The sequence below is a fragment of the Mixophyes fleayi genome, chromosome 5, assembly GCF_038048845.1.
Source record: "Mixophyes fleayi isolate aMixFle1 chromosome 5, aMixFle1.hap1, whole genome shotgun sequence".
In the NCBI taxonomy this organism is placed as follows: domain Eukaryota; kingdom Metazoa; phylum Chordata; class Amphibia; order Anura; family Limnodynastidae; genus Mixophyes; species Mixophyes fleayi.
In genome coordinates this window covers 106,830,916-106,845,178 of record NC_134406.1, presented here as the reverse complement: position 1 = coordinate 106,845,178, position 14,263 = coordinate 106,830,916, and the positions used below count along the sequence as shown (strand labels likewise).

The following is a 14,263-nucleotide window of genomic DNA, read 5'->3' as shown; positions in this document are numbered from 1 at the left end:
TATGTAAAAAAATATATTGTCTTTCAAAGCAGCAAAATTTCACTGGAAGACATGGATTCATAGTACCATTACTGTACAGATTTAAATAGGATTGGCTGAGGGCTTTGTAGGTGAGGGTGAGGAGTTTAAATTGAATTCTGTAGGCCACGTGGAGACAGTGTAGCAACTGGCACAGATGGACAACAGAGACAGAGCAACAGGAGAGAAAAATAAGTTGGGCAGCGGGCATTGAGCATGATCTGTGTTATTAGCAGTGACATTTATGTACACCACAAATGAGTGCAAAAGTATTGATTTATTTGTGTATTTAAAGTTATAGCAGACTTGACTAGCAATAAATAAATGTAAGAATATATTATGTGTTATTGAGATTTTTTATTGCTTTCATGCTTTGTGACTTATTAATTTCTATAAATAATAGGCATCTTTTCATCTTTTCCTTTATCAAAGCTTGTCTAAGTGGCTTATTCCTTAAAACTACTATAAACTGTAATGTGGCCAGCGGAGAATATCTGGTTGAAGAGGGTGATCTTGATAACTGTCACGTGATTGGCTCCTTTTCTAAAGGAGATTGAAAAGTCCTGTCACATGGCAATATTTATTAATATGTACCAAGCACCTCAGCAACAGCTGTGCATAGATGGACAAAAAGGGTATATCAGGGAAGGTATTGTCACATGTTCAAATCACATCCTAACCTTTTTCAGCGATGTATGATCTGCTTCTGCCAAGATCCCTGTCTGTTTTGGCAAAAATTACAATGCAACCAGGGTTTCCATCAACTTTCAATGCAAACTAGTTACCATGTAGCATCTTATGTGTAAAGTTTTGTTTTTCTCTTTTAGGTATTATTTTCAATATTTCTTCCTCAAGGAAAGAAAAATATAGACAATATTCAAGGAATAAACTTCCACCGCATGTACAGTATACAATTCGAACAAATGCTCTATACAGTATGAAAACGGATTTAATTAAAAATCCAATTTGGAGATCTCATCCTCGAAGGCTTCCAGGAAAAGGTTTCACATATAGTCATGTCTTTGCTCCAATTCAAGATATGATTGACAGAGCCATTATTTCTGTACAGACAGGTTCAGAAATATTTGAGCCGGAAGTCCAGGTGCAAGCAATGCCATTTCCATGTCACACACGTGACCAGTAAGTAAAACATACTCAAAATCCTTTACGGAAGTGAGAAAATATGTCCTTGAAGCAAATATGCCATTTTTTTTTACATCATTTGCTTGTTTTGTGGCAATGTGTCAGTTTTTATTGGAAATATATGGATCTGCACATCAAAACAGCGGCCTTTATGGTGGTACAAGAATTAGCAACTTTTGCTGGGCAAAAATGGATATTCTTAGCTACATATAGGCTGGTCGCTGTCATGCACCTTGTATCCCGAAATTGAAAATTAAATTTAATTTTGCAGGACTAGATATTTAAATGAGATCTCATCCTCAAAAGCCTGAATAATCTGAATTAGTGAATTAGTAGTTCTGATGTGGTAAAGAAGTTACATTTTTACACTTCTACAATGCATATTCTTATGTGCACCCATAAACCCGCAAAAGCAAATATATAACCATTTTCCAGTGGCAGCTGCCTAACATGGAATATCGGTTTGAGCCTATTTACTTGCAAGGCGAACACAAAATTTACATTTGCGCATCAAAAAAGGCATTGCGCCTCTGCATTTTTGCACTACTATAAATGATCATTTCTGACTTTATCTGTGTAATAGCATAATATTAAAAATCATTTCAAACTTCATTAGAATATATGATTTATCAACAAAAGGAAACAAATAACTTTTTACACATTTTATGTTGTTTGACACCTTGGTAAGAGCCAAATATATAATAATACAATAATCTATTGCTCTTGTATTTGTACTTTGTGGCACTTATCTCTGCTGCATATTTTCTTTTTTTAAATTATCTTTTCATAGAAGCACCACTGAAATTGACACTAAACTGATTTATTGCAAAGTAGAAACAGGTTTCTTGCTCAAAGGAATAAAAAAAATAGAACATACAGGGGATAAGTTGAAGAAATGAACGATACAATATATAACATGAAAAAGGAACAAACATTTCTATAATTGCCAAAGAAAACGCAAAAGGCGAAGGATCATTTGATCTATGAAAATTATTCTGACTTCAAAATCAGAGCACAGGCAATTATATAAAATATAAACATTTACCGCACCTTTATAAGAAACCAGCAATAGATGAATAACATTCAAAGATGTTCAGAGGCTGCAGCTATATTTCCACCTTAACAGGAAACTTATTTGTAATCACAGTCTGTTACATAATTTATTTTCAGTTAGTAGAGTAAAATTTAAGCAATTCACCTCACTTCTCCTCACCCCCGCGTTCTGGTTTTGGATTTGGATTAACTTTGTGTTTTGGTTTTAGTATTGGCAACACCGCCCTTGCGTGTTTTGGTTTTGGTTTTGAATCCCTATTTTTTCTAAAATCCCATTTTTTTTTGCTAAAATCACATAATTTAGCTTTTTCCCCCCTTCATTATTATTATTAACCTCAATAACACTAATTTCAAGTAATTTGCAGTCAATTTGGACCATCTCACATGTCGCAATATTATTTTCATACACTTTCAAACAAGACGCCGTCCTGTCAAGTAACACTTGAGCAGTCATCTTGCTCACCAGGAGGTCCTTGCATCTCTCCTGATCTGGGTCAGTTGATAACAAACAGAAGACATAGCTCTTAAACTGAGAATCAAGCACAGTTGCCAAAATGTAGTGATCCGATTTCAAGATTTTGATAACTCTTGGATGCTGGTGAAGCGAAAAAAAATATTTGATCTACAAGTCCGACATACTTAGCGCAATTGCTTTGTTTAATCTCCTCCTTCAGTTTCTCAAGCTGCTTTTACAAAAGTCTAATTAAGGGAATCACTTGACTCAAGTTAGCAGTGTCTGAACTCACTTCACAGGTGACTACTTCGAATGGTTTCAGCACCTTGCACAACACGGAAAGTACTCTCCACTGTGCTTGAGTAAAATACATCCCCCTTCCTTTCCCAATGTCATAGCTTGTGGAGTAAGCTCGGATGATGATGGCTTTTCGCTGTTCTTCCATCAGCAGAAGCATATACAGGGTGGAATTCCACCTTGTCACTACTTCTTGCTTCAGTTGGTTGGCAGGGAAAATTAAATTGCACTTGTAGCTGTTGCAATCTCCTACATGCTGTTGCTGAATGCCGAAAATGTCCAGATATTTTACCGGCCACAGACAGCATCTCCTGCACGTCTGTGTCATTTTTTAAAAAGCTCTGCACCACCAAGTTTATTGTGTGAGCCAAACAGGGAATGCGATGGAATTCACCCAGCTGTAATGCTCTCACAATATTGGTGGCTTTATCAGAAATGACATATCCTGAGGAGAGTCCAAGCGAAATGAGCCATGTTGCAATGACATCCCTTAGTTTCTGTAACAAATTGTCAACTGTGTGCCCTTTAGTGAAGCCGGTGATACACAGAGTAACCTGACTCTGAAAAATGTGACGTACTTGGGTACATGCTGCTGCTGTTGCTGCTGTTAAACGCGAATCACCAACCCAGTGGGCTGTCACAGTCATATAATCTTTAGTTTGCCCACTTCCGCTTTTCCACATTTTTGTGGTTAAGTGTACAGTGGGTAGAATGGCATTTTGTAGCCCAATAATTAAATTTTTACAAGCCTTCTGGTAGAGGTGAGGAACAGCTTTTCTAGTAAAATGGCGTTGTGATGGAATTTGGTAATGGGGACACAAGACCTGAAGTAATTGTCTAAAACCAGCTGCATTAATAGTGGATATTGGACGCAGATCTAATACCAGCATAGTCGACATGGCATCTGTGATCTGCTTTGCGACTGGGTGACAGCTTTCATACTTGCTTCCTTTTTCACAGGATTGTTTAACAGTCAGATGTTGTAAACTACTATTAGTCTTCTTCTTGGTCTGCTACTGGGAGGAAGATTCACCCCCAGCAGCAGCAGCAACAGCAGTGGGACTAACGCTCAAGAATTCTTCTGAGGAATCCAGGATAGTGGAGGAGTCATCTCGCCTTAGAAACTTGGATGTAGGACTAACTCCGATCACTTGTGAGGATATTGATGATAAAGGTGGTGTGGGTGTAGATTACTGATGCTGGGATCTAGCTGACAGAAGGGAGGTAGCTGATGCTGGACTGCTTTTTGTTATTTTTTAGCATAAGTTTCTGATTTTCACTCCGATCACTACTGAGGATTTTGATGAGAACGGTGTTGTGGGTGTAGATTGCAGGTGTCAAAATCTAGCTGAGACAAGGGACCTAGCTGATGATGGACTGCTTGTTGCTATTTTTAGCATAAGTTTCCCATTTTCCCAACAGCTTGCCATGAACTTGCTTCAAATGGCGTAACATGGATGAGGTTCCTAGATGGTTGAGGTCTCTACCTCTACTGACTGTGGCTTCACAATCACTACAAATGGCTAGACAGCTGTTGTCAGGATTTGGGTAAAAATAATTCCACACATAAGAGGTGGATTTGTTGGTCTTATGCTCAGGCATGACAATGGCCTTCTTCTTATCAGGTGCAAGCACTGCTTCCACTGGGGCAGGACTTACACAAACATCATCTTCATCATCAACATCCTCATTAACACCCTCGTCAGCTACACTAATATACCCCTCATCCTATTGCAATTCCAAAGTGGCCTCCTCAATTTGTGTATCACTGACTGCACCTAGGCTGTTTATGCACATATCTGCAGAAATGCTGAAAGGGGCCTTCTTTATGGGTACACTATCAGACAGGTCAGGATTCGATTACACATAGCACTCGTAGATAGACTCTCCTCAGAGATTTGTGTCATTTTTTAATCTGAACATACATTTTCCTCTAATGCCTTACTGTTTTCTTTACATGTAAAAGTATTTGGACACTGCAATTGGAGTCCGAGTGAGAACGTCTTGCTTGGTCATGACTGACCTTACAAGAAGATGCCTCAGTAACAGTTGCAGAACTCACACTCATAGAGAAAGGTGAAGGCCTCATTCTTTCCTTGCCACTGCATGTGTAGAATGGCATGTTGGCAATTTTATTTTTTTTCTGCAGATATCTTTGCCTGTATTACAGGTCTTTTTTTCTTGACCAAGGTAAAAGGTGTTTTTTTAGATTTTTATTTTCCTGACTTAAAAACACTATGCACTTTAACATAGGCTTTAACAGATGACATAGAGGGATTACTATCATCATGACTGGTGCCATCAGCTGCCTGTTGCTCCTGGTCTTCTGTGTACTGCTGTGAATCCATTTTGATAGCACAGTACAATGTGACTGCAGATTAAGAACAACACTGCCAGCCCTATTATTTCTATTTCAGCAATGACAATTAGCAATGGAGCTCTCTTCTTTGTGTTTTACCTATATAACACAGTACAACGAGAGTGCAGATTTAGAAAACCAAGCCTGCCAGCCCTATTATTTCTATTTCAGCAATGGCAATTAGCAATGGAGCAATGGAGCTCTCCTGAATGTCATTGGAGACTTTGAAGAACACTGCTACCCTTCCTCTTTCTTTTCTACCTATGACGCTGCCCAAATGCACTAGAGACTGCCAAGAACTGTCCTATCTTTTTCTGTGTTCCTCTCATAAATGGCGCTGGATTACCGTGGAGGGCGGTACTTATAGAATCCAAAACTCACAAGATCTGACCACGTAACAATGTAGTTTTGCCTTGTATTCAATTCTGAGGGTACGCAAAAGTACAGAGGCGGCTCAGCTCGGTACTCGGATCTGCTATGTTTGGGTGTGTTCGGTTCTCGGGGAACTGAGTCCGAGCATCTCTAGTTTGAACATATCAAACATATACTGTACAATAAGAAGACAATTTAAAATCGTGTCTGATCACTACCATGCAAACACAGGACAGTCTTATATTTATCCTTATAACATAGTCTCACAGATAACAAATTGACATGAGCACATTACACAGCAGACACCATTCAACAAACTACACACCAAACTCTAAGGAGAAGAGGACAGTGTAAAATCATTATTATGATCATGAGAGGAAGACGCCTGAAGACATACACCTGCAGCACACTATAGATGTAACGGAGACTAAAAAATGGCACCCAAAATGGAGCTTTACTTAATGGATCTTGAAAAACCCCAAAGTGAGGCTACTAGCTTGAAATCACAGGAACATAAGCCAGAACAAACACCTTTGGGACTCAACCCAAACAAAGGTGCCATGTTGAGGTGATACCCCACCAAGCATATGGTTTGAGCTATCTTGCCTATGTGAACCACACCTTTAATTATTTTTTGTTACTAATAAGCAATGGTTTGCCATGTGGTTTGGCAAATTGTTGGCTTATTCCTGGGATGGTTTTTATAGCTCCCATGCATAAAAATCAGGACAGCAGTTTAATAAAAAAAGCGTTTTTATTTGCTTTTAGTAAATCTCATGGTTTACAAACTGCACATACAATTGCAAAGGGGTGCAATTTTGCAAAACTGCTCTTTAGTGAATCTCACCTTTTGTCTTTTTGTGAATTTTTAATATGAGGAATACTGTGAATTTTTATCTCCCCTGTACTCTTCCAAAAAGCAAAAATGAAATGTGATAGGCAGTAGCTGAGTGAGAATGGGAGTGATGCCTCATTTGTACCCCCCAAACAATTTCTCCCTAAAGTTATGTGGGAGCAGCAGTAATGTCACCACCTTAGACTGTGTGACTGTTTTACTTTCCGCTTCAATGGGTCCAGGGATGAGCAAATAGAGCCTGTCAAAATGTGTGAACTCATCTGGAAGCCCCAAACAAATAATTTAGGAGCACCTTTAACTTTTGGCCTAGTTTGAATTTGAGTATTGTGAGAGTTCCCCACTGGACCCACCCAACGTCTGGACCTATAGAAACAATCTACATCATCTCTATTGTTCAAGTGTAACACTGTACTGTATATAATCATAGCTGCACACACCCTGGCCCTCAGTCAACTCTGACACAGTATTCTAACAGATATACTGTCCACCGGGTCCCGTGGGTGCGCAGCGTGCGCAAGCGATTGCATTGGTATGTGCTTATCTTTTGGTATTGGCTGTGCTGTACTGTACTGTATCATAATATAATAATGTATTGAATTGTTGACTATTTACATCTGCTAAAATAAATCACTTTGTGCTTTGGAAACACATACAATTGATTGGGCAATGCTTATTGAAAACTATAAAATTACTTTAATAATATGGTTCGGACAGCACAGTACACAAAGGAGATCCAGAGAGCATAGTCACAGACAGCAGGGTCCAACGCTAGGCGCCTGTTTCATTAAGGAAAGTAAAGCAAAAAAAATTAGTAGCTTTGAATCTTGGCAAAAATGTAAAAATAAAGCTATCAAGTATTTCCATCCTACATGAAAAACCAGCCAGTATTTTCCTGATGTGCAAAATAATAAACTCATTTCCATTCCTTGCAATGCAACATGGTTTTGCCAAGGTTCTAAGTTATTAATTTTTATGCTTTACTCTTCTTAATGAATCAGGCACTAGGAGTCAATCTGAGCCAAGGATAATCCAAAAACAGGTCAGGAACAAGCCGGGGTCAAGCACAGGAAATCAGTAACATAGGAGCAAGGTAAGTAGCGCTGGAGCTGGGGGAACCAATATTCTGCCAGAGGTATCCTTACATAGTAGTGAGGCTCCAGTGATTACCGCTAGCAGTGCAGTATCACAGGATGCCGCTGGAGCTTCCTGTAGAGTCCCGTTGCCTAGCAACAGGATGTGCAGGTGCCGTGGAGCCAGCACAATGGCCAGAAGAGCGCACAGAAGGCTGCTCTCCCTGAGCAGAAAAGGGACGTGTCTGACAGATTGTCCCAAATTTGTAAGTGGTTATTGAGCATGACATAGTAATATGTATGCTCTGGTGTGTAAAGGTTGCTCTATTTCACTAAGGCCTGCACAAACTCACAGTGGGATCTACATCAGCTGCATTCTCTGATTATTTTAAAAGGTTCCTTAGCTACTGCAGTTGTAGGACCTATTTGATCTTCTATACTATCGCATGTCTGTCCTTTTCCTCAAGAGTGATGATAGTTGGCTCCATTACTAAGCTATTACTTGGTTCCTCAGTGGTCACTAGTGAGAGACTGTATGAATGCAGTTTTTGCAGCTTTCCAATGCTCCAGCCTCCTCCTCTCCCACAGGAGCTAATAGCCATCATGTTGCAGCCAATATTTCCCACTTTCTGGAAACTTCTTGGCTGAGCCCTTGTACAGCCCTACCGCAGCTGTCAATCATAAAGTTTCTGGTGGTGTTAACTTACGAGCCTAACAGAGTTTGGTGGGTTAATCTTGCTCTGCCCTATTTGAAACATTTAGGATTTAGGTGGGGACCCGTGGCTTGCAGACTTTTGGTGAGTTTTCTCCTCAGTTGATCCTTACACTCACAGTCTTGGGAAAAAGATACTTAGCCAGAACTCTCAGCGCCCTTGGGACTGTCCGATTGATTTAATTCCGGGAAAACAGATTCCTCGTGGTAGGGCTTATCTCCTGTCTTTGTCAGAAACCCAGGCAATGTCACAATATATCTCTGAAAACTTAGCCCGAGGTTTCATCAGAAAATCTTCCTCTCCGGCCGGAGCAGGGTTCTTTTTTGTTAAAAAAAAAGACGGATCCCTACGTCCCTGCATCGATTATCGGCAAATAAATAAAAGTACTATAAAGAACCGCTATCCAATGCCCCTTATTATGGACCTTTTCGATAGAATTAGTGGAGCCCGAGTCTTCACCAAACTAGATCTCATAATTTGGTGCGAATCCGTCAAGGAGATGAGTGGAAGACAGTGTTCAACACGCGGGACGAGCATTCCGCATATCTAGTTATGCCCTTCGGGCTTAGTAACGCCCCCGCTGTCTTTCAATCCTTTGTTAATGAGATCTTCCAAGACCTTTTATATCCATCCGTCGTTGTCTACCTGGACGACATCTTGATTTTGTCCCGAGATATTACCTCCCATCGCCTTCACGTTAAGGAAGTCTTATCTCGGCTATGAGCTAATCAACTCTTCTGCAAATTAGAGAAGTGTATCTTTGAAGTTGAACAACTCCCTTTCCTTGGGTACATTGTTTTGGGATCAGGACTACGCATGGATCCAAAAAAGGTATCTGACATTACCAGCTGGCCCCTTCCTTAAGGCACCAAGGCCATTCAAGGATTTGTTGGGTTCGCCAACTATTACAGGCAGTTTGTTAAGGGGTTCTCTTCCATTATTGCCCCAATAACCACCCTGACTCGCAAATCATCCAATCCCAGAGACTGGCCTTCCGATGCCCTGAAGGCTTTTAACCTCCTAAAGCAAGCTTTTTCGTCTGCGCCAGTCCTTTCTCAACCGGATCAATCAGAACCCTTTTTTCTGGAAGTTGATGCTTCCGCTATAGGTATGGGGGCAGTGCTCTTCCAGAAATCCGAACTTGGTGCTCATCTCCCCTGCGGGTTTTTCTTTAAAAGATTCTTGTCTCACGAGAAGAATTATGGCATTGGCGACAAGGAGTTGCTCGCAATCAAGGCCGCCCTAGAGGAGTGACGACATCTCTTAGAAGGTTCTCGTCACCCAGTAACAGTTTTAACTGACCATAAGAACCTGCTTTATATCAGTGAAGCTCGGTGCCTCAACCCACGTCAAGCTCGATGGGCATCATTCTTCGCACGCTTCAATATTATCCTGACTTACCATCCTGGGTCCAAGAACATCCGAGCGGACGCCCTGTCTCGATCTTTCGACAATACTGACCTCTGCACTTCCCTGAAGCCGCTGCCAATTCTAACACCCACCAGGGTTATCGCCCTTACCAACACCTCTTCTAAGACACCTCCTAGGGGTTGTTCCTTCTTGGAGCCTAATCTGCGAGCCAAAGCCCTACGGTGGGCACATTCCTCCAAATTGGCGGGACACGCCGGGGTGAAGAAAACCTACGAATTTCTTTGTCGAAGATATTGGTGGCCGGCTCTGCATTCTGATGTACGAAGATTCGTGGCCTCCTGTGCTACGTGTGCTTGTTGTAAAAACCCCAGGTTGGATCCACCAGGTCTCCTACAACCGCTTCCCACTCCAGATCTTCCTTGGCAAAGTATATCCATGGAATTCATCACTGACCTTCCCCCTAGCAATGGATTCACCACCATTTGGGTTGTTGTTGACAGATTCTCTAAAATGGCCCACTTCGTACCTTTGCCCGCTCTACGATCTGCTTCTCAGTTGGCCCTTATCTTTATTAAGGAGATATTCAGACTCTATGGCTGCCCTCGTGAAATCATTTCAGACCGTGGAGTGCAGTTTGTTTCCCAATTCCGGAGGGCTTTTTGTTAGACACTTGGTTCCGACCTCAAGTACTTGTCCGGCTATCATCCACAAACCAATGGCCAAACGGAGCGGGTTAACCAGGACCTCGAAGTCTTTTTACAATGTTTTTCTTCAGACAACCAAACAGAATGGGCTAATCTCCTACCTTGTGCAGAATTTTCCCACAATTTTCAACACCACGAGTCTTCCGGTGCTTCTCCATTTTTTTGTCGTTTATGGAACCCAACCCACCCTCCCAGATTTCTCCGGTCAGGTTTCCTCGCCAGTTCCAGCTACTGAGGATTTAATGCGGAACTTTTCCCAGATTTGGTCAACTACCAAAACCAAACTCCAAGAGACTTCTCAGCGCTATAAGCGAGCGGCAGACCGCCATCGGAGACTTATTCCTCTATTACACATTCACGACAAAGTGTGGTTGTCTACACGCAACCTCAAGTTGAGGTACCTTCTCAAAAATTGGCTCCTCGTTATATCGGGCCCTTCTCTATAACACATGTTATCAACCCGGTGACCTACAGACTCTGGTTACCTCCTTCCCTGAAGATCCACAATGTCTTTCATGTCTCTCTTCTGAAACCACTTGTACTCAATAAGTTTCATCGTTTGCCTCATCATCCGGCTCCTGTGCGAACTTCTAATGGTGAAGAATTTGAAGTGAGTTGCATCCTGAACTCCCGTGTCCTCCTTGGACAACACCAATTCTTAGTCCATCTTCACGCCCCACGGCTATTAAAACAATTCCTTGAGCAAAGATCTATCCAACAAAGTAGGGGAGGAGGTACTGTCAGGCGCCGTCCCCGTGCTGTGTCCGTTGCACAGGGACGGATGCCTGCTATTACTGCCGAGCGCCCGGTTGCTAGGCAACCGGGCGCACTTCCGGGTAGACGGTCACGTGTTCCGTTGCTAGGCCTTCTCAGTAATTCCGTTACTTCTCAGTAATTCCGGTGGTGGTGTTTAGCGTCACCACCGTCGCTGATTGCACTATGTGCTCTTTAAAAGGATCACTCTGGCACTTAGAGAGTGCCAGAGTATTAGGTCCCACCTAGCTCCAGCGTTCCTGTGCATTTCCTCCAGTGACTCCTGTGTATTATCCGGCTTGTTCCTGACTACCCCTAATCTGTGCTCCTTGTGTATTGACCTCGGCTTTGTTTGACCATTCTCTCCTGCACTCCTGATACCTAACCCGGCTAGCCCCTGACTACGATATTGGATTCTCCCTGTGGCATATCCTGATTTCTCGGTTCTGACCCGGCCTGCCTGACACCGCTTCCATCCTACCGCTTCACTGGTTGCTCCCTCTGAGGACCACGACCTGCGTGTCTCCTGCAGCTAAGACCATACTTCCTTGCGGGGGTTCCTGGCGAAGACCTGGGACACGTTAGACTCCGCACCTCTTTGGTGAGTAGTGCTAAAACCAGTAAGTAGAATACTCTGAGTTCGTGACAGTTACTTTCAACATTCTAGTTGTAGAGATCTCTTATTTTGCCAGAAAATCTACCCAGTAGTTGTAGCTTGGTTTCTTGAACCTCAACTTTCTGAGAAGAGGTAGTCTCAGAGGCTTGCTCATGAAAAGACAATCTGGTAGAAATGTCTTGAACTATCACATATTGAGAAATATCCATGAGAGTAAATCCTAAGTATGTGGGCAGGTTAAAAAGTCACAAATCCCCCTACTGGTTGAGTTATCAGAACCTGTTGTAGACGATAGATTCACCTTTAGCAACCCCTTTTCCATAGAACCAAATATGTTCACTGGTACTCGGTTGTCCCTAGGATTTAATCTCGAGTTGTAATAACTTAACTCAAGGGGGTGGACCCCACAAGGTAGCAGGATGCACAGCAAAGATCTCTATGGCATCAGTGATGCAGGATGCACCTAGATCAGGTTGAGCAAATATAGTGAGTTGCAATAGAATGTAATACCAACCTCAACCAGTATACCAGCTTGGAAGTGTGGAGTAAAAGATGGACGTAATGCTAGCTGTGGCCTGTGTGGAGATGGGGTTGGAGAGCAACACACAGTATAAGAGAAAGTGCATAGACATGTTTGCGGTCTAAAACTGGATGTTTGCGGTCTAAAACTGGATGAGCAACACAACTGACACTGGAAAGTCCAATGGAGCAGATAGCAGGCACCACGATCCTGCAGCTGGGAAGTGATATCACAGAAAATAGTCAAATTCCAGGCAAATGGATTGATCCAGGCAACATTATACTGAGTCGAGGTCACAAGCAGTAAGGTCAATTCAGGTAGCAATCACGAGTAGTTAGGTCATAAGCACAGATCAAAACCAAATATCAGTCAGGAGCAGAATATGCTCAGAAACAGGAGCACAGAGAAGCAGACCTCTGTATGATATAAACGTTCAGTGCTGTGGTTTGCGTGAACCTGACATGTATTTAACGCATTAGTTGCCAATCAGGGCAGGTGTCAGATTAAGCTGCAGGTGAGTGGAGTTCATGTGATCACACCCACGCTGACATGAACACTGCAGCATCAATTATCTGCTTTTTCTAACAATTAGCTTGTTTTATATTGTGAAGCTGCTAAGATTTATTTATTGCATAAATTGTTGTTCAACCAAGTTGAATGTTTATGTAAGTGTGAATGATTGTTAGGTAAAATTAGAAAAAGACACATCAGAGAGTAACTGTAATTCTTAAATCTAATATCAATTTTTGTTCAATTTAGTGAATGAAAAAAGAGCACCTTAAGCTTAGATCTACAAACTTGGTAACTTCAGTTTTCTCCCACCTTACCTTTAAATATAAACCCTTATCTTCGAGGATAGCTCTCAAATTGGTATTAAAGCCCCTTTTTTCAAAGCCAAGCAACAGACATTGGGGATAGAGATAGTGACAGCGTCAGAGTAACAGCTGTGAATCAATAAGAGAGGGAAACTCTGGGACTTAGCTATGTTGAGTCGTGTAAAAGAGTTCCAGTGAGAGAGAACCTGAGTTCAGTCGTGGAACTACTAAGAGTAGTGGTGAGAGGTTGGAGGTATAGTTAAGCCAAATGCTGTCAGCCTCACCTTGATCTACCATAAAAACCTGTAAAACCTTTACAGATGTAAAATATAACAGATGTTTTATACCACAGCAGTATATAGAAATGTTTTATATTGAGCAACTGAAAAATTACAAAATATATCCAAATTCAGTAAACCCACGTGGACAATACCACTTATGGTGAACTAAATGTATGTGCTCAGTAGTAAAGTGTATTATTTTTTAAATGTTGACAAGTATTAGTATACTTTCTATGCAATGATTTTGCTTTAAAATAAAGTATATGTCAAAAAAATGGTCTCTAATTTAACATCACTTTCTTCATCAACTTTATTAAATACAAAAAACAATATCCAAACTGGGATTAAGATGAAATGTTTAGTAATTTTGTATTCTTTTTTACAGTTTCCTTAGCCACATTGGTTTCTTCTTCCCACTGATAATGATGCTGGCATGGATAATTAGTGTTGCTAGTATGGTACGAAAGTTGGTTTTCGAGAAGGAAATTCACCTGGAAGAGGTAATGAGAAACATTTTAGAGATAACAAAAGTAATGTGATGAAATTATTTTTGCAGTAATTGCAAATCATAAACTCAAAAGAGCTCATTTACTATATTTCATTTAGGTTAACATTTGCATTGATATATATTGATATTGTAGAAATTGCATTTAAATACAGTATTGAAAAATGAGCCAATCTTTAAAGATATATTCCTGAAAATTTTTATGTTGACCAACCCTAAAGTACAGTTTGTCTTATTCTGTATATTGGCACTTGTCATTATTACATATCATCATTATTTTTGTGTATATGAGCTTTAACAATGAATATGTATTCATTGAATAGTAGAGTAGATTATATGGAAATATTGTATGGTGGGTAAATT

At 41.0% G+C, this 14,263-nt stretch overlaps 1 protein-coding gene across 1 annotated transcript in view; it reads left to right on the top strand.

Annotated features, from left to right (window-relative positions):
• The window catches only part of LOC142159467 (ATP-binding cassette sub-family A member 13-like), a 151,573-nt gene extending 137,639 nt beyond the window's left edge, over window positions 1-13,934 (top strand). Inside the window, exons 14-15 of the mRNA XM_075214367.1 lie at window positions 846-1,158; window positions 13,781-13,934. Of these exons, the coding sequence (XP_075070468.1) occupies window positions 846-1,158; window positions 13,781-13,934 (467 nt within the window). The remainder of the gene's footprint in view (window positions 1-845; window positions 1,159-13,780) is intronic.
• The last annotated feature ends 329 nt before the right edge of the window (window positions 13,935-14,263 follow it).